This window comes from Limanda limanda, chromosome 15, assembly GCF_963576545.1.
Source record: "Limanda limanda chromosome 15, fLimLim1.1, whole genome shotgun sequence".
NCBI classification, from domain to species: domain Eukaryota; kingdom Metazoa; phylum Chordata; class Actinopteri; order Pleuronectiformes; family Pleuronectidae; genus Limanda; species Limanda limanda.
This window is the reverse complement of record NC_083650.1, coordinates 763,322-782,415: the sequence shown is the minus strand read 5'-3', so window position 1 is coordinate 782,415 and position 19,094 is coordinate 763,322. Positions and strand designations below refer to the sequence as shown.

The 19,094-nt window shown below is 41.4% G+C and overlaps 1 protein-coding gene across 1 annotated transcript; it reads right to left on the bottom strand.

Annotated features, from left to right (window-relative positions):
- Positions 1-2,006: 2,006 nt before the first annotated feature.
- polr1c (RNA polymerase I and III subunit C) lies at positions 2,007-18,825 on the bottom strand. The gene is made up of 9 exons (XM_061087304.1): positions 18,742-18,825; positions 18,339-18,410; positions 17,448-17,555; positions 16,915-17,047; positions 16,059-16,190; positions 15,745-15,897; positions 14,705-14,854; positions 3,085-3,201; positions 2,007-2,678 (listed from the first exon to the last, which is right to left on the bottom strand). The coding sequence occupies exons 1-9, from the start codon at positions 18,811-18,813 to the stop codon at positions 2,560-2,562; spliced, it is 1,056 nt and encodes a 351-aa protein (XP_060943287.1). The 5' UTR covers positions 18,814-18,825; the 3' UTR covers positions 2,007-2,559.
- Positions 18,826-19,094: the final 269 nt, after the last annotated feature.

Below are 19,094 nucleotides of genomic sequence, written 5' to 3'. Positions count from 1 at the left end.
ACATACTCCATAATGATAGCAGCTTTTAGTAATTTTGGTCAATCCTAACAGATTTTTTCACACATTTAGAATTAAGAAACTTTACAACAAAACATTAAGAATGGAATAAAATGTTGTGATGTATCCCACTCAAGTTGAGTTCTTAATAAAATTACAGATCTGTAATGGAGACCAACACCTCCATTTGCCTGACAGGCCATTTTGTTCACCAAATATTGGAAAACTGAAATCAATACAAACAAGTCCTGGTGGATGAAATATGCACCGAAGCACATCTACAGTTAGGTCCGCAAATATTTGGACAGCGATACAATTTTCATAATTTTGGCCCTGTATGCTACCACAATGGATCTGAAATGAAATAATCCATATGCTATTGAAGAGCAGAATTTCAGCTTTCATTTAAGGGTATTTACATCAGAATTGGAGGAAGGGTTTAGGAATTTAGGAAGACATTTTATACAAAGTTCCCTCCTTTCAAGGGACCTAAAGTAATTGGACAAACGAATTCAATCATAAATAAAATGTTCATTCTTAAAACTTTGAGAATCCTTTGCATGTGATGACTGAAGTCTGGAACCCCCAGACATCACCAAACGCTGGGTTTCCTCCTTTGTGATGCTTTGCCAGGCCTCGACTGCAGCTGTCTTCAGTTGTGGTTTGATTGCAGAGCTTTCTGCATTAAGTTTGGTCTTAAGCAAGTGGAATGCATGCTCAATCTGATTGAGATCAGGTGATTGATTCGGCCATTGTAGAATATTCCTCTTTTTTGCCTTGAAAAATGCCTGGGTTGCTTTTGCAGTAGGTTTTTGGTCATTGTCCATCTATAATGTGAAGCGCTGCCAATCAACTTTGCTGAATTTGGCTGAATGTGAGCAGACCGAATGTTCCTTTAGACTTCAGAATACATGCAGCTGCTTCCATCTTCCGTCATATCACCAATAAACACTAGTGACCCAGTGCCATTGGAAGCCATGCATGTCCATGCCATCACACTGCCTCCATGTTTTACAGATGATGTGGTGTTCTTCGGATCATGAGCCGTTCCAAGCCTTCTCCATTCTTTTGTCTTCCCATCTTTCTGGTACAGGTAGATCTTAGTTTCATTTGTTCAAAGCATGCTATTTTGGCAGAAGTCTAATCTGGCCTTTCTATTTTTGTGGCCTGTGAATGGTTTGCTCCTTGTGGTGAATCCTCTGTATAGGCTCTTGTGAAGTCTTCTCTTTCTGTTACACTTGGATAATGATACACCTACTTCCTGGAGAGTATTCTCCAATTCACTAGATGATATGAAGGTGTTCCTCTTTATCATGGAAGAGATCCTGTGATCGTCAACCGCTGTCATCTTCCGTGGACATCCCGACCTTTTTGTGTTGCCTAGCTCACCAGTGCATTCCTTTTTTCTCAGAATGTACCAAAATGTTGATCTGGAAACTCTGAATGTTTCTGCCATCTCTCTGAGGGATTTTTTTTTTTTAAATCAGCACTTCAATAGTATCTTCATTATTTTATTTCAAATCCATTGTGGTAGCATACAGGGCCAAAATTATGAAAATGTTGTTGCTGTGCAAATATTTATCGACCTAAATGTATTGATAAAATCAAGTGAATTCAAATGGGAGGTATTAAGAGATTTTTCAGACACCAGAAATGGGAACTAAAATGGGCTAAAATGTTTTTCTTCTTTGTTAAATTGTTTAAAAACAACGTAGTAATACCTGAGAATGGAAACAATAGTAGGTGAATTTGTAGTATGAATTACTGGGATGGCAATAAATAATATATACAAATTAACTGAATAAATAAAATTAAGGTTATTTCAGAATTACATTTTGTTTGTGGTTGGTGGGTAGTGGATCTAAGACTTGGACGTTCTGTAGTTGAAAAATAAACTTGTCAGGAGACAAGTACTTAATTAAAATGAAGATGCGGTCTAAATTTGTCAATGATAAACTAAATCATAAACAAATACTGCTGTCCCATAAGTTGGTAAATCAATCATCAAATAATTTATGTGCAGTGTTTTATTATTGTGTTGTGCTGATGAAATGAACATGTGATGCAACAGGGAATTTAGGAAAAATCTATGGGTTATAAGGATACATCTATGGGTTATTAGGATACATAACAGTAATGGACAGTATTAGTATCTGCTTTAATGAAATGCTGACAGGATGCTGTTAGATTATAAACTTGTAATACTGGAGAAATACATAGAGTATATACATTCCACTCATCCTGTGATAACTGCTTTCCTTTCTCTTTTATTATACGTTTTACTTTGCTTTGATTATGTTATGCACACATCCGTACAGAAAATTGGGCAGGGTGTCTGGATATTTAGATAGTATACCAGCATATTTATGTAATGACAACTGAACTCATTCATAAATCAAAACTGGTAGCAAAACTATAGACAGTAGTATATACATATTAACCAGCAAGTCTATCAACCATGAAAATACAATTTAAAGCGGCGTATCAAAGTCAAAGCCTAGGTGGGCTATGGTTTCAACAACAGATTCTCTGTGGTGGGGCTGAGCACGCAAAGTCATCATGTCACTCCATGCCAGTAGAGTCCAGTTCACTAAGAAACCTCTGACACTTGCACATGAGGACTTTGACAGCCTCCGTGACCAGGACATCTGGAGCCAATATGCCTGTCGACTCCACAGTAACTGTGAGAAAACAAGAAAAACGGTGTAAATAAAGTTATATAACCTGATGTAGAGAGATGCTGCATGCAAGAGACAGGACCCGTGTTAAGAATCTCATCAAAACAGAAATTCTGATTTCTTCTTGTTCTTGCTAAAAGGTTTTGTTTCCTTCAAACAGAACCAGACAAACTGTTCCCCTCACTTTCTCCATGCTAAGCTTCAAATCATTGTACAGCCATGAAGGAAGCTTGATCTTCTGATTTTACACATTTCACTCGACAATAATGACATTTATTTAGTGGTTCAAAACATCCAACTGTTCCTTAAAGGTGAGCCCCCATGTTTCAGTGTTTTCTTTTACTGGGATTTTTTTCTGCTGCAGTCTGAACACCCTCTTTAAAATGCATATGAACTATTTTTGACTTACAAATGAAATGGTCTCGCACTCTTCCGATTTTCACCAGATTCTTCAGGTCATCGTGACGGAGGACTTCCCTGCTGCACGTATCCAGGCGACTGTTCACTACTTTGGCAACCTTTCTCCCTGAGGTGGACAACACATGAAGACAGATTAATACAATTAAGCCGCTTACAGACATACACTGGACTCCTGCAAACCTCCAACTGTATGCACAAACGTAATGGTCCAACTGTATTTCCTCAAATAAAAGTAGCCTATGTACTCAATTAAATGCTGTGACCCTACGCTACGAAGCAGTGCATTTTCCACTCCTACAATAATATAAACAAATGAATGTATTCAGTCAACAGATATACTAGAGTGCTTTTACTTTGAAACAGGTACAAGAAGTGTTTCAAATATTTATGTTTGTAATATATGTTCAACAGATAGACATTGATACTATGGTGTAGGGCTGCTCGATTATGGAAAAAAATCATAATCACGATTATTTTGGACAAAAACGAAATCACGATTATTCAAACGATTATTAATGTGCCCTTATTTTGTTTAATGACTAACCGGAAGTACCAGTCACTTCTGGTTCCGGTAAACACCGATTACGGCAGTGTGTCTTATTCCTCCGTGAAACCAAACCATGCAGGATATCGGTGCCTGGTTATTCAAACCCTTAATGATGGCAACATTAACACTCTCCATAAAAACACTTTGTAACTGAGAACTTTCAAATTTCCTCTCATTATTAAATGTCCCCATCTGCCCCCCCCCCTCCCCACTACAAGCACACAGAGAGAGAGAGAGAAAAAGAGGGGGGGGGTATGAGGACCATCATCATTTACCCCCGAACCCCGACATTGAACGGGTTCCATACAACAAAAAGGGGAGAATCGCGCGGGTCCGGTGTGAACAGCCGGGCGGCTGCACGCTAGAGAGTGGACGCTGCGCGGCGCGGCCGCTACACTGTGTGGTGCTGCTGCTGCTCGTCGGATTCGAAAGAGTCGATCAGACGGGGCTGCCCTCCTTCTGCCATTTTCCACTCGCGCTGTTTTTTAAATACCTCCGGTCCCCACACACACAACTCGCCTCCTTCACTTCACAGCTTCTTGAGAGTGAGTGCCAGTCAGCGGGGCCGCGTTGAATGCTTTAGAGGAGGGACTGAATTTAGAAAAAAATGCCAAATAATCGTTTCAACTCGATTATAGTAGTTTGGAGATCGTTTGACCCAATAATCGTAATCACGACTATATTTCGATTAATTGAGCAGCCCTACTATGGTGGAAGAATTTTTTCACTGTTTATTTTGCTGTGAATTATGCACGGTACCCAGATCATTTTCTCAGCGCAGCTCACATGCCTGAGACATGTGTCTAACGCAGGCAGTGTGGCCGCTGTAACCTGATATCATGGGCGCCTAAAACTAAGCAAGATGTCCTGCCCCTGCCTGCTGTGCCACCTCTTACCTGAACTCTGGACCCAATTGTGTGGATATTCTCCAGAGTTCATGTCGGCAGACTAATACACTTCTTTTGCTCCTATGCCATCCTAATTAGGGGTGTCACGATACCAAAAATTCAGTAGTCGGTGCCAATACCAGTAAAATAACACGATTCTCGATGCCAATTTCGATACCACGGTAAAAAAAAAGTGCATTATTTGGATGTTGTTAATGTCATATACGGTAATTCAATGTGCTTGCGCTGCGCATATACTGCGGGTTATACGGTAGTTGCGGTCGCATGTGAGTGACACTTTGTTGTGAGACACGTTATGCATTAAATGATACATCTGCCTCACGCCGGGTTTACATCGGACGCTGAAGCGACGCCAAAGCAACTCGTAAGCGCAGCACCAAGCCTTAAATAACAGCTGGCTCCCATCCACTCCCATGCGCCGCTTCAGCTTCCGGTGTAAACAACCATGTGCCGGCGCGCTAAGGATTAGCGCGGAGCGGCGGCGTTGCTTCCGTGTCCGGTGTAAACCCGGCGTCAAACGCAAAATACTTCCATACACGACTCTTTGTGCCTTTTTAATAAACAAGTCGAGGTGGGGCGAACGCTGCAGCCGCAGTTGCCGTCTTGGTTTTCAGAATATAAACGTCGACTGGCGCAGCACCGATGCTAATGCTAAGTTGCTAACAGCTGCTGGCATCGAAGCTGACGGTGCCTACGGTACTTCAAAAACTTGGGCATCGGCATCGTTTTGTTATGTTAGTATCGAAAGGTATCGTAGGTATCGGTTCTCGTGACATCCCTAATCCTAATATATTCCCATCCTTGCTTAAGCACAGCTAATAGAAATCTTCATCATGTAAAAGATGAAATGGTGAGACCTTGTATGGTAACTGGAAGGTTAGCCGGTTTTCCGTCTCTCTCAATGATGTACAGTTTCTTGATGTACCGTTTCAAGCAGTCGTTATTTTGCAAAGGTGGAGTTATTTTCAACCTAATCTTTATTCAGCATAATGCATTGTGTGTATCCTGTGACGGGAATTTTTGTATTTGGATATGTTTAAATGAAACAAATAATATTTAAGTAAAAAGGAGTTTAATGAAGAATGTATTTCTGTGGTTCAGAGCTCATAGTCAGAGTTGTGGCTCAAAGTAACTGTATGCATATTGCTCCTGGAAGCCTTCAGATTGTGGCTTCATCTATTCAGTGCTGAACAAAGGGTTTAACAGCTGGGGCCAATCAAGCATGCAACAAGAGGGTTATAGGTGTTAACTGACCAGAAGACAGGGGTCTGAAGAGAAGCAGGTTTTCAGGCTCAAGAGCTTCTCTTGAGTCTGAGCAGAATCAACATGCCATTGTGTTATAAAACTTCAAAGGAGATCTACTTTATGATGGAGGACCAAATGTCTGAACATCCTGTCAGGACATCCAGAGAAGCTGATTGGTCTACTATATTCTGATGTGAAAGGAGGAGTTTAAACTTGTATAAGTGTTGTGTGTTTTCATTGTTCATCGCTCTTGCTTGAATCTGTCAGTGGTGATAGCAATTGCCCCCAGCCACAGCTGGGTTAAAGAATTAAACTCCAGAATGATAATTGTATTGCTGTGTCCTGTATGAAAATTTCTATTACAATCCACAAGCATTTGTTTCCTTGTGTGAGAAACAAACCAAAACAGGGATCTACTTGTTGACAAACACAAAACTATAGTGTGTTAGGAATTTCAAACTTTTAACTATAGGTTGTGTCTGAAAGAACTCTTAACAATAAAGATAGAAGTAGTTTTAGCTATATATTAGGCATTCATACAAATTATTTTAATAGTAACCTTTCCTTCCTAGGGTTTAATCTACAAATTAAGAATTAATGTTTCACTAGTTCTCATTTCTATTAAAGTGTTATTCCCTCAGATTCATTAAACTCACATAGAGTTCCAAGAGCTGTCTGATACAGCTGATATTTGTCATTAACTGAAACGGCGTCCCAGCATTTGTCCTTTTTAATGTTGTCTTTAAACAACACGGCCGAGGATCATACAGCTCACTGTACTACTTCTCCACTTCAATTATTAATTTAATGTCATCCATCTTCAAGAACTTCTCCGCTGTTTGCTCCGTTCAATGTCGGGTGTCGAGGGTAAATTACGTATTCTCCACTCAAGCCTATGTGGAGAGTACGTAGACACACACACACACAGACACACACACACACACACCCCTCTCTCTTTCTATCTTTATGACTGCTTGTGTGTCTGTATGGAGGGGCAGAGGGGGACATTTAATGTGATTGGTAAAATTGGTAAAATTAAAACTCCAGGACAACAGAAGGGGAATACAAACTATGTGATGCATATTTTATCATTTATATCATATAAAATATGTCCCCAATATCGTTTAAAATCATTTTTCACTGTGTTTCCCGGAGCGTTACGCTCGCGTCAAGCGCAAAAAATAGACTCGACGCCGAACGATCGCTGCACGACGCGAGGCAGTTTTGGTGCAGCGCTGCACTTCAGCGTCCGGTGTGGCCGGCACAAGGGATTAACATGAGAGTGGATGGGAGCCAGCTGTTATTTAAGGCTTGGCGGTGCGCTTACGCGACGCCTACGCGACGCTAACGCGTCCGGTGTGTGGCCGGCGTCACAGCTGTCCTGATAGGAGAGTCCAAGAGAGTTTGTTATGGCTCATATGCAGCAGCCAAGATGGCTGGAGCAAGACATTTTCTACTCAAGGCTAAATTACGAGACAACATCAGACTGTCAGGGTAGATAGAGTTGCCCTAGCAACCGGCAGAGTAGCGTAGGAGCATGACGGAGAGCTGCTGCTATGTCACTTCCTGGATTCGGTGACAAGAGGCGTGGGACTGCGGCTGGACCAATAAGGGAGATCCAAAGTGATTTGCGGTGACTCCCCTCCAAATATTCATAACCAATCACATCAAATCTACTGTTATAATTATCCTACTGCTAACTTAATTAGCATAGGCTGTGATAATTGTCCATAGCTATGAATAACTCTTCATTGTATCTTTAAATAAAACATTTGATTGAACCAAAATCTTGGATCGGCTTCTCTCATATTATAGGATAAACCAACACGCCTTAACAAATGGTGACCCTGGCCGTGATCCTATGAGAGTTTTTGACCGACTTTTTTCCTAAGGAAGATCTGGACCAGACAGCAGGCCTCAAAGTCTAGGCTGCTCCGATCGATTCTTCGCATTCTCATTGGAGCTCCAAACAAAAGGTACGCAGAAGCCAGTTAAAACAAATTCTGTATTAGTTAAATAGTCATTGTTATAGATATGAGAATGCGGAGAGGAGATAAGAGGTAAAATTTATAAATAAAGTTCTGTGTGTTTTGAGGTACAATGAAAAGTGATGTAAGAAACCAGAGGAAATAAAAATTAAATAGGAGGGACAATGAAAAAGTGATGAGAATGGAATAGAAGTAACAGATCTTGGCGCACGATTCAGTAAATTGACGATTTAAACAACAGTTTGCAAATATTGCATTGCAACCTAAACTTTTTAGGGTGTGGTTTTAGACGAAGAGGTCAGCCTGCACTAGGAGAGTGAGGGACCTACCTGCCAAACACACCGTTGTTTAATCGGACCTAAAGATAGAGATTCAGGTTACAAGATTACAGTGGAATCTGGAGGCGGAGTGCCGGTTCTGACGGGAACAGGTGCTTATCGGGCCAGATACACTGTTGAATCGAGCCTGAAGCAAATACTAAGAAGGGATCCGTGAAAATAATGTCAAACTGAAGGCATGAGCGCTGTTATGACGAGACCAGACGCTTAATGAATTCAGACACAGCTTTTGGATCGACCCTTAGATTAGAGATAAAACAGCTGTGATAATTTTGTTATTCTGTAACAGACGTGGGATTCGACGGGGCCGGGTCTGAATAACCAGAGTGCAACGTTTGATCAAGCTTAAAATTCGCCGTGCGACACAAGTAATCATATATGATAAGTCTGCCCCAGCATCTGTACTGACGAGACTGGAGCTGGGACACAGACTTTACCGTTGCCTGTGTCAAGCCTAAACATTTAAAGACGCCTAGATCATAAAATATGATCCCCTCTTTCTCCTGGGTTTCTGTGCCCAGGCTGTATATAAATTTAAAAAACTTGGCTTGCTTATCTGGTTTATCATTCAGGACACAAAGACCTGAGAGAATTGAATCTGGCTTAGTTTTGTAAAAACAATTGGGTTGTGTATTTCACTTTTAGAAATCAGAGACTATTTAAGATTTCCAGAAACCGTAGAGGTTTAATTAAATGTGGGTTTGTCTGATTCAGAGGTAGAAGGGCAATTATTAATCGGTGCTGCCCGGAATCACCAAAATACACACCATAGTTTCAATTGGACACAAATAACGGAAGGCTGTTACGAATAAGGATTTGAAAGAGGAAATTACTTATATAAAACTTATAATACTACTATTGATTATATAAATAAAGGAAGTGCATGTGGAGATAATGTGTGAATGAGAGTGTATGTGTGGAATGAATTTTGGAGGAGAGACAAAGGAGTGAAGGTCGAACGTTTGACTGAGACAGATATTTTCGCCTGCCGCTTGCTAGCTGATAAGAGTTTGGGGGAGTCAGGAAGCTATCTGTGAAGGCCAGAAAAGTTAAAGCTTACAACTGGCGTTAAGATTATAAGAAGGCTTTGTGTTTATTTGTTTGTTTGATTGTTTGTTTTTAATATTGCTTCATTCAGAAGGAATTGTTAAAATTACACTTTTTGGCACAAATTTGTTGTTTCAGATATTTCCAATACATCTAATCTTTTAGAGGAAAGGAGAAAGGTTTTGGCCTCTAAACTTCTACATAAAATCCAATCATTTAAATATCTTATTACTATGTTAGTCCTGCTACAGCAGGGATTACAGTAGACACCAGTATAATACTACACAATTTATTAGTTTGATTCGTAATACAACTCCATGGATAAGTGATTAACGAAAACACAAAACCACATTAAAGTGATTTTAAAATATAGTAATTAAAAAAGATAGTAATTGGCAGTGGTTTTTTTTCCTGTTTTCTTTTTCTTTAAAACTATTCACACTAAGGTGCACTTTCTGTCAATATTTTTTAGTATATCTAAGCCATTTGACCCGTACAAAGCTTCATCCTCAACCTTGGCTTTGTTGATAATGAATAAGTTCACAGTGTCTTGTTTTGTATTATGGAGAACTAGGCTCTGATAAAGTGGGCACAGTGAAACTAGATAGTAGTGGTCAGTTAAGCTCTCTTCGGAAAAGGGGTAGAGGTGAAATATTTCTGTCCCCTTTAGAATATCAATCTATGGTCCACCTTTTTCTTCTTAGTTTATATTTCTCCACAAAATTTATGTTGAAACAATTATCGATTATATCAACTGAATGAATTAAGATAATTGTATCAAAGGAGGGAATATTGAGTGTGTTTTTTGCTAAAAATGCTGTAATGCTGATTTTTATTACTAGATGAAGTCATCCAATTGCTTGCTAGGAACGGATGAGAATTTCAACCTAAGCTTTAAACTTGTTTACGAGCTGCCTGGAATCAGCAAGATACAGAATTTAGATCTTTTGAATTGACATTTTTGCCATTTTATGTTTGTTTTTTGACTCAATACACCATCTGGGGTTAGATAAAAGAAATTACAGCTAGAGGCTTCAGCCTGCCATCTGGTAGCTGGGGAAACTTAAAGAACATTAAAACTCGGGTTACAACTGTGTCGACATCATTGAATTTGATTGATAAATTGGTTAATTAATTAATTTCTATTTTACAAATATTCGTAAATATTTTTAATCTTTTCAATCTTTTTAATATTTGTAATATTGTATTGATTTTTGTATTGTATTGTTTTGATCTTTTTTGTTATTGTTTTCAATTTTCAATTTTTTATTATTATTATTTAAATTTAAATTTTGAATTATTACTATTATTGTTATATTTGGAATTATTATTTTATTTTATTTTCCCTCTCTCTCATCCACTAAGAAATTTATTTATTTTACAGTTAGAGATAAACACCCCTGACATACCCATACGACAGACCCACCAAGATACACACACATTCATCAACGAGTCACAGCGCTAGAAAAACAGTGAGTGGATAATAGGTGGATGAACTGGTATATTCTGAGTCTGAACCTTCTGCTTGAAATACTGATAAGTGTGCTGGTCTGGAGGTATTATTATTAACAGGCTAAAGAAAAATAAATAATAACCTGTCGAAAACAGTTTGTTTTATCCCGAAAGATGGCCGCCGCCCCCGACCAGACACCCACCACCCTCAAAACATTGGCAGAATTGGTGGAAAGCAGGGTCGTGGCTACAGTACTTAGCCTGGGTGCCAGACGAACTTAGCCCCGCCCACAACATTTGTTGTTCGGGAAGTTCGGTCTGGAGTCGCTCCGTTGGGGAGAAACTATGCTCGTACAGAAGCTGTACGGACCAATCAAATCGTCAGGGCGGGCTTTATACGATGATTGACAGATGATCTACAGTGACGTAGTCAACCACGTCAGCAAAGAGCGCTGCCTGCCGCTGGAGAGCTGAGACATATTTAGACATATATAGTGTTTATATCTATGAGCTGAGATGTGTCGATGCTGCCATCGAGTCTGTTTCAGAGACATCGACAGCGCATTCATTTTGAAAGAGGAACAGAGGAACGCGATCAAGGCATATGTAGATCGAACAGATGTTTTTGCTGTCCTCCTACGGGATTCATAAAAAGTTTAATTTATCAGCTGGCCCCGATGCTGCAGCCACACAAGCAGTCATATAAATAAAAAGAGAGTGGGGGGGGAGGGGGGCGCGCTACGCTCCTCAGCACATATGAGACAAAAAACACACATGTTGGGACGCTGTTAATGTTGGAGCAACAAGGAAGTGAATGCTTGAAAAAAACGATTAGCTGCCGTTTCTCCTCGCTGATCTCCTGCAGAGCCATGACAGCGGAGCTCTGCAGCGCAGCTGGCGGATCAGCAGCTCCGTAGAGTTCTGGTAACGACGGATCTCTCTCAGAGCCAGGAAGGTCCCGGGTCCCGGTAGCGGTGGGGCTTCTTCACGCCGCCGGCGGCCGGGGCTCTCACAAGAAGCCCTGGTCTCCAGCTGCTTCCTGGGGGCTTTGCCTCCGGTGGAGATACGAGCGGCATTTGCAGCATTTCCATTGATTTATTTATAGAGTGAACAAACTCATGAAACAGACAACTAACAACTATGCGTCGCTTGACATACGTCACATACTACGTTGCTCTGATTGGTTGTAGGTCTATCCAATTGAGCGAAGAGGCATTTTGTTTCCTGGTTCCGTTGAAACACGCCCCATGATCACAGCCCAATGGAGCGGTCAACCTGACAACGTCAGGCTAAACAGTACTAGTAAAGGACCGAGAATCCACAAGAAAACGAATTCGAAAATACTTTGCAGAATGGAAGGATCTAGGATTCCTGCCAAAACAGCCTGAGGCCCCAGCCCCTGACAGCCTTGCCTTAGGAAAAATAATAATCCTGGTAAAGAATCAACACATGTTGGCAGCTTCAAACTACAACAAAGTGGGAAGTCCCACCTGGGGGCTGAAGAAAACAAAATGGGACAAGGCCCAGAACAAACATCTGATAGTGACTGCCATGACCAACATGATGAGGGAATACCTGTACAAAACCCCTTGTGACCCCCACCAACCTCCCCCGGGGGGGATGGTTGTTCGAGCGCCACTGCGAGTGGAGCCCACGGGGCAAAAATTGTTCTACCTTACAGCATGAAGGACTTCACCAGCCTAATTAACCGCCTCCCTCCACTGACAAAAGGGGCCGATAACTGGATCAGGACCTTGGTGACCTTAACTGCTGGCGACCCGCTGTGGCTAGGAGACTACAGGGGACTGTTCACCCGACAAGGTGGGGCACATGTCTGCAGCGCAATAATGACTGCAGCAGGGTTGACAGACACGATCGACCGATGCCCCCGACGACCTGTGAAGGCCAGCTACACGATGCCATGAGGGCCCTTTACCCTGTACAGTTGGACCCAAGGGCTTTAGGCTCCATCGCCATAAAAGAAGGGGAAGATTTGAACAACTACTTGGACAGGGCCAGCAAACTCTGGATGGAAGCAATGGGGACCAGACACGATGCATCAGACCAGACCCTTATACTCTATCGCCGCCAAGTGATAGATGGGCTTCCAGTACCTGTCCGACAAAACCTGGAAGACGTCCTTAACCTGGACACCCAGACCGATTCAGACTGGAGACGCACTGTGTCACATAATTTCGCGAAACATCGGCGACAGGAGATAGCTGAGGCAGTAGCGCAGGCTATGAGGATCGAAAGAGACAATCAACCCATGCCTCCATTTGGTCAACCCCCTCCATTCAGACCAAGAGGAGGATACGGCCCTGGTCAGTATCGAGGTCAACCAAGAGGAACCTCCAATACCGGATGCTCCATATGCAGGCAACTTGACCACTGGGCCCGAGACTGCCCTTATGAGGAACAAAGAGGACCACGAGCCCCCTACAGAGGACAAGGCCCCGACAAAAGAGGCCCCCCAGGTCGAGGCAGAGGAAGAGGCATGCCCCCACAGCCACACCAGAGGCCATTTTCAGCCTGGGATCATGGCAACAGCTATGACCAATGAAGTTGCCCAGTGTCTACAGCAGGTCACGTCATGCCCCCCGAACCAGACCCCACAGTGACCTGTAAAATCAATGGAGAGCCCATCTCCCTCATGGTCGACGCAGGAGCAGCAGTATCAGGAGCGGTGGCTGAGTCCTGGTTCAGAAAAAAGAGGGAACCAGGAACCTGGAATGTGTCCCCTAAAAGTCAACTCGGACCACGGCATCACTGTATTTTCTGAACTTTAAGGCAATTTCTTTTTCACCAGCCCGAATCCAAATCTCTCAGGCGCTCAAACAGCCTGACATCACCTTTGAATCTAAACCTGTCAACATGGCCAATAAAATGACAGCGGACACACACGCCCCACATAACTGTGAGGCCCTCTCCGAAGAAGAGATCAAACTCAGAAAAATCTCCAATCCAAACTAGCCCAGATATTTCTCATATAGCTGCCAATGGACACACACACATCAGTAGGACACAGACTCAGAATAACATAGAAATACTCTGGTGGCATCCACACACGACAGCACTGGTAGAGAACTTAGGACATGGGTAAGATACATGCAGTTCACCACACTAAAAGATCATACAGATGTAAATAGGCCATTCAAAGCCCTGACCACTGAGTACAGGGCATTTTAAGATAGGAGTTTGATTCACCCCCAAGTAACTCTTGTTAAGACTCTTGAGAGTCCTAAAAATAATTATGTTTCACCATTTTAAAGAAGAATAAATTAAAATCCAGTTAAAGGTCAGAGGTCAAATACACTTTAACTCATAGCCAATTTCATCTTAAATGAAATACAGAAACCAAAATACAAGCCCCTCTGTATACAGTTTATTGAATGTCATATCTTTAGTTATATTTAAATTAATTTAACAACAAATTAACAAGTGCTACTAAACTACCACTGCACAAAGGCCGGCGCATGCTTCTGCAACGGCGTCTGCAGCTTTTCACGCAACTCTGTCGACGGACTCGTTTTAATTTAGAGTTCCCCAAGGGTTGCGCTTGATGCAAAGCAATTCACCGCCAGTTCACTAGGCGGAGTAATGTTTTTTGTCGAAGTCGTCTCTTCTTCGTGTGTGGCAGTCGTCATTGACTGTTTATTTACATCGCCACGGCGGCTCCTCATAGCCTTTTTCATCGACGGGTTATACTAGTGGTCATAGTTTCGGATCTCTTCTGCCAAGTGCTCTTCTATTTGGTCCATATGCGTTCTTCTATATCTTCCGTGGTTTCCGCCAGTATTATCGGGCATAACTACATCCGGAAAGGATGTAGTTAGCAGACCAATCACAGCCTTGCTGGCCATGTGAGGCTTGCGGAGCTTTGCCGTTTAGTTAGAAAAATTGGCCGACACACGTAAGCACGTAATAAGGGATACGCAAGCACGTAAGGGGCCCGGAAGGGCTCTTACGCTTCCGGGCCCCTGAAAACGCAGAAGCATGCGCCGGCCTTAAGAGTTACATTATGCCATCTACACAGTGCAGGCTTCCATTAAATCACAGATCAGACTGGTCGGCTCTTTCTTACCATGAATTTCCTCCATGTCAATGACTCCTCGAGAGAAGCAGCATTTTAAACGCTCTGCCTTCTCTCCCTCCACCAGCTCCAGGAGAGTGATCTCTGGCAGGAGGCGATAACTTGCTGTGGCCACTGGAGAAAACTTGGCATGGTCCTTACCTGAGCACAGAACAGAGAGCATAGTTCAGGATCAGGCAGGAGGAAATACTAGCTGTAACTAGGATAGGGTCTGCACTGAAAAAGGTTATATAGTATGGAAGCTGTATGGAAGCAAAAGGTTTGCCACTAACTTTTACTGATAATTTATCTAAATGTCTACATACAGTGCTCAAAAAAATGAAGGGAACACTTAATCGTCACAGTATAACAGCAAGTCAGTTAAACTTCAGGGATATCAATCAGTCCAGGTTCACACTGTGTACATGTGACAGGCGTGAAAGAGTCTGGAGACGTTTTGGTGAACGTTATGCTGCCTGTAACATCATCCAGCATGACCGGTTTGGTGGTGGGTCAGTGATGGTAGGCAGTTTCTGGATGACGGAGGCATTGATGCCATTGCCTGGCCCTCATGTTCCCTTGACCTAAATCCAATGGGAAGTTATGCATCGGTACATCCAACATCGCCAAGTACTGCCAGAGACTGTGCAGGAGCTCACTGATGCCCTGATCCAGGTCTAGGATGAGATCCCCCAGGACACCATGTGCCAAATTATCAGGAACAAGCCCAGACTTTGTCTGTTATGCATACAGGCTCTTGGGGGCCATACACAGTACTGAGTAAAATTATGAGCTGCTGTGATAAGTCACGCAAGTTGGATCTGCCTGTGCTTTCAGTTTTCTTCTTTGATTTTCGGTATGATTTGGAATCCAGCCCTCATCGGGTTAATGATGTTACATCATTTTGTTCGCAACAAATTATAGAATGTACATCAGTAAAGATTATCAACTTGATAATTCATTCATCAAGATCTGATTTAAGTATTCCCTTAATTTTTTTGAGCAGGAGTAACATCAAGTTACTTTTGATCCAGACACTTAACAGCTCTTACCAGTTCCTTTGACGCAGTGCATAATAATGTCCAGCTCCTGTCCTGGTCGTAGCTGTGCAATCAAGATGTCTTCATGTACAGGACCAATGCTGGAGTCTGCAAAGACGTCTGCTTGGTTTCCAATAGGAACCCACTTTATGTCCCTGGAATAAACTGAAACAAGTCCGCATGTGACAGGGGAGCAAAAGAAAATCATATCACTTAATAAGAAAAAAAAATTGTCTGGTCACAGCTGCTGCTGGATGTCTGTATCTACAAAAATATGATTTGTATGTATGATATCCTTGATTCATGTGGTGTCACCTGAAACCTACCCATGTGGTTCAGATACAGCTCTCGTGGGTCAGAGGAATCTTTGCTTGCTCTGGGGTTTCTGCTGCATTTAATCTTAAGCTGCATTTGAATAGTGTCTATTTCTGATCCTTCTTCCTCTGATGTCTCCTCACCTGGAATTAACAACATTTACAAGTACAGCAAGGACAGGTTTGAGAAATAAGTATAAAATGTTGTTATTTTTGATGGAAACATGATATATGTGGATTTGGAGCTTTCATTGTAAGCATTCAAAAAGCAGACATGCACTATTAAGTATACTGTACTGTTCTGTACAGAATGGTCCAAATATATAAACTGATATATCTTTGATAATGGTGGATCCTCATCGTGGTGGCTACTGACAATGGACTATGATTACAACAAGACTGCTTGAAATACAATAAGTCTCCTCAGATACTTGACCATTACTGACAATAACACATCAATTCATTTACTTTCCATTATGCTAGCTGTTTATTCTAATCAATGCTGCAACCCTTATCTTTCTCCATTACACTTGGCATCTATTGCACTTCTGTCTGTCCTGGGAGAAGGATCCCTCACATGTGGCTCTCTTTGAGGTTTCTACTTTCTTTTTACCCTGTTAAAAGGAGTTTTTTAGTAGTTTTTCCTTCCTCTTGTTGAGGGTTAAGGGCAGAGGATGTCACACCTTGTTAAAGCCCTATGAGACAAATTGTGATTTTTGAATATGGGCTATACAAATAAAATTTGATTGATTTTTACTCAGCAGATCACACACACGCACGTCATATCTGAAAACTGCTTTAGTGACACCCTGCAGCAGAATAAAATGGGAGCACTACTGAGTAGGAGTATTTTGTGGTGTTGTTTTACCGGTATTCCTGTACTCAAAAAGGCGGGGATCAGCTTTGATGGGTATGAGACCTAATCTGTGGGCCAGGACTTCATCCTGGACGATAGACGTGTTGTTGTACATAAACACCTTCTCTATAGCCATGGTAGGCACCTACAAGCAAAGATAATGCACAGCTTAAACAACATATTTCCATAAATTTATGGATGCACAATATTTCTGATTTTTAGACTTTTTTTAGTCAACAAAAAATACTTCAAATCCAAATGTTACACCAATGACACTTTGGTGGCCCATAAGGACAAAAAACATATGAGAGAAACAAATTTATGAAATTCAGTCCAATTACAAAATAGCTCAAAACATGAAAAAAACTAAAACAAGGGGAACTACAGCCGCATTTGAGCCCGAACCTCCCTGAGCTTTTCTGGAGTAGGAATTCTTGCTGTGTGAATTTTCCCTGTTCCTCTTAATGTTTTATTCTCTCTTATGTCCGTCCTTAGTGACCACTGAATGACACAGATGACAAAACCTGAGTGAATGGGAATCCCACCTCTGCTAGTAAGATCCTTCTGAAAGCATTGGCAATGGCTGCATCTATGCCCACCATATCAAACTCCATACTGTTCTCATCCAGATGAACTACATCAATTCTGAAGTTCTGAAAACAGACAAGAGATCTTCACATAACAGGAGTGATGTCATACATTAAAAAAATGAGGGGAAATAAAGATGGAGGACATGACAGTCCCCAAAATGTAAACCCAGATCAAACCTTGGTGGCTGATTGCAGTATACATAATAAACCTCATCTACTCCATATTAGTAGATGGGACATTGACCTGATCTGTATGTACAGTCAGTGATCATCTTTATATAGTCAGTGATAATCTTTCTTTACAGTCAGTCATTGTCATTATATACAGTCAGTGATCGTCGTTATATGGTCAGTCATTATCTGTATAGTAGGTGATCATCTTTACATACAGTCAGTGACCATCTTTATATACAGTCAGTGATCATCTTTATATACAGTCAGTGATCTTCGTTATACAGTCGGTGATCATGTTTTATATACAATCAGTGATCATCTTTGTATACAGTTAGTTATCATGTTTATATACAGTCAAGGATTATCTCTATATACAGTCAGTAATCATCTTTATACAGTCAGTGATTATCTATACAGTCAGTGATCATCTTTATATACGGTCCATCATTAACTTTATATGGTCATTAATGATCTTTACATACAATCCAACAATACAAACTGATAACACCAATTATTTTGGTATAGTATTATGTTTCAATCCCTCTCTTCTTATAATGAGATATTGCCTATACACATAACTTACAAATGTTTACTTACACAAGGTAACATAATAATCTAGAGGTTGTAAATCCTTGTCCCACAATTTCAGAACAAAAAATATGACCAACTCACCTTTTGAAACTTCTCCATGTCCCACATGTCATCATAGCCGGGGTAGTTTCCTGGAAAATCTGTTGTATGAACCTTAAAAACAAAAATGAATAATTACTATAATTACAATAGCAAACGATACTTGGCAGCAAACATATTGTTCTTGAGGTTGTTTTGATTGTTCGATGTATTTCTGAACTGCTGCCCTACACGTTCCATAGTCATACATAATAATGACACTGACAAAGTCATATCGAAGCAGTATTTTCTGCTAGACAGTGTGTGTACATGAGCATGTCAAACACACTGTCCAGCCGTTTACTGGTCACCACATGCGGCTCAGTACGACAGACCCCGAGGGTTTCCACATCTGGCTCCTCTGCTAAAACAACCAACAATACCATCTGTTACAGTCTTCACTTACATTCTTGACTCCAAATTCCCCAAGAATTACTCGATTCCGAATCTCTTCCACGTTATTCATGGTCGCAGCCATTTTGGAACTTAGATGTTTATATCCCGCCCACACTTCCGCTCCCGGCAACTTACGTCATCACAGCCGATAAAGGATTTTTTTTCTTCTTCTTCTTCTTCTTCTTCTTCTTCTTCTTCTTCTTCTTCTTCTTCTTCTTCTTCTTCTTCTTCTTCTTCTTCTTCTTCTTCTTCTTCTTCTTCTTCTTCTTCTTCTTCTTCTTCTTCTTCTTCTTCTTCTTCTTCTTCTTCGTCTTCTTCTTATGCCTCCCATCGGTAGGAAAACATCGCTGCAGTTTATGCCCT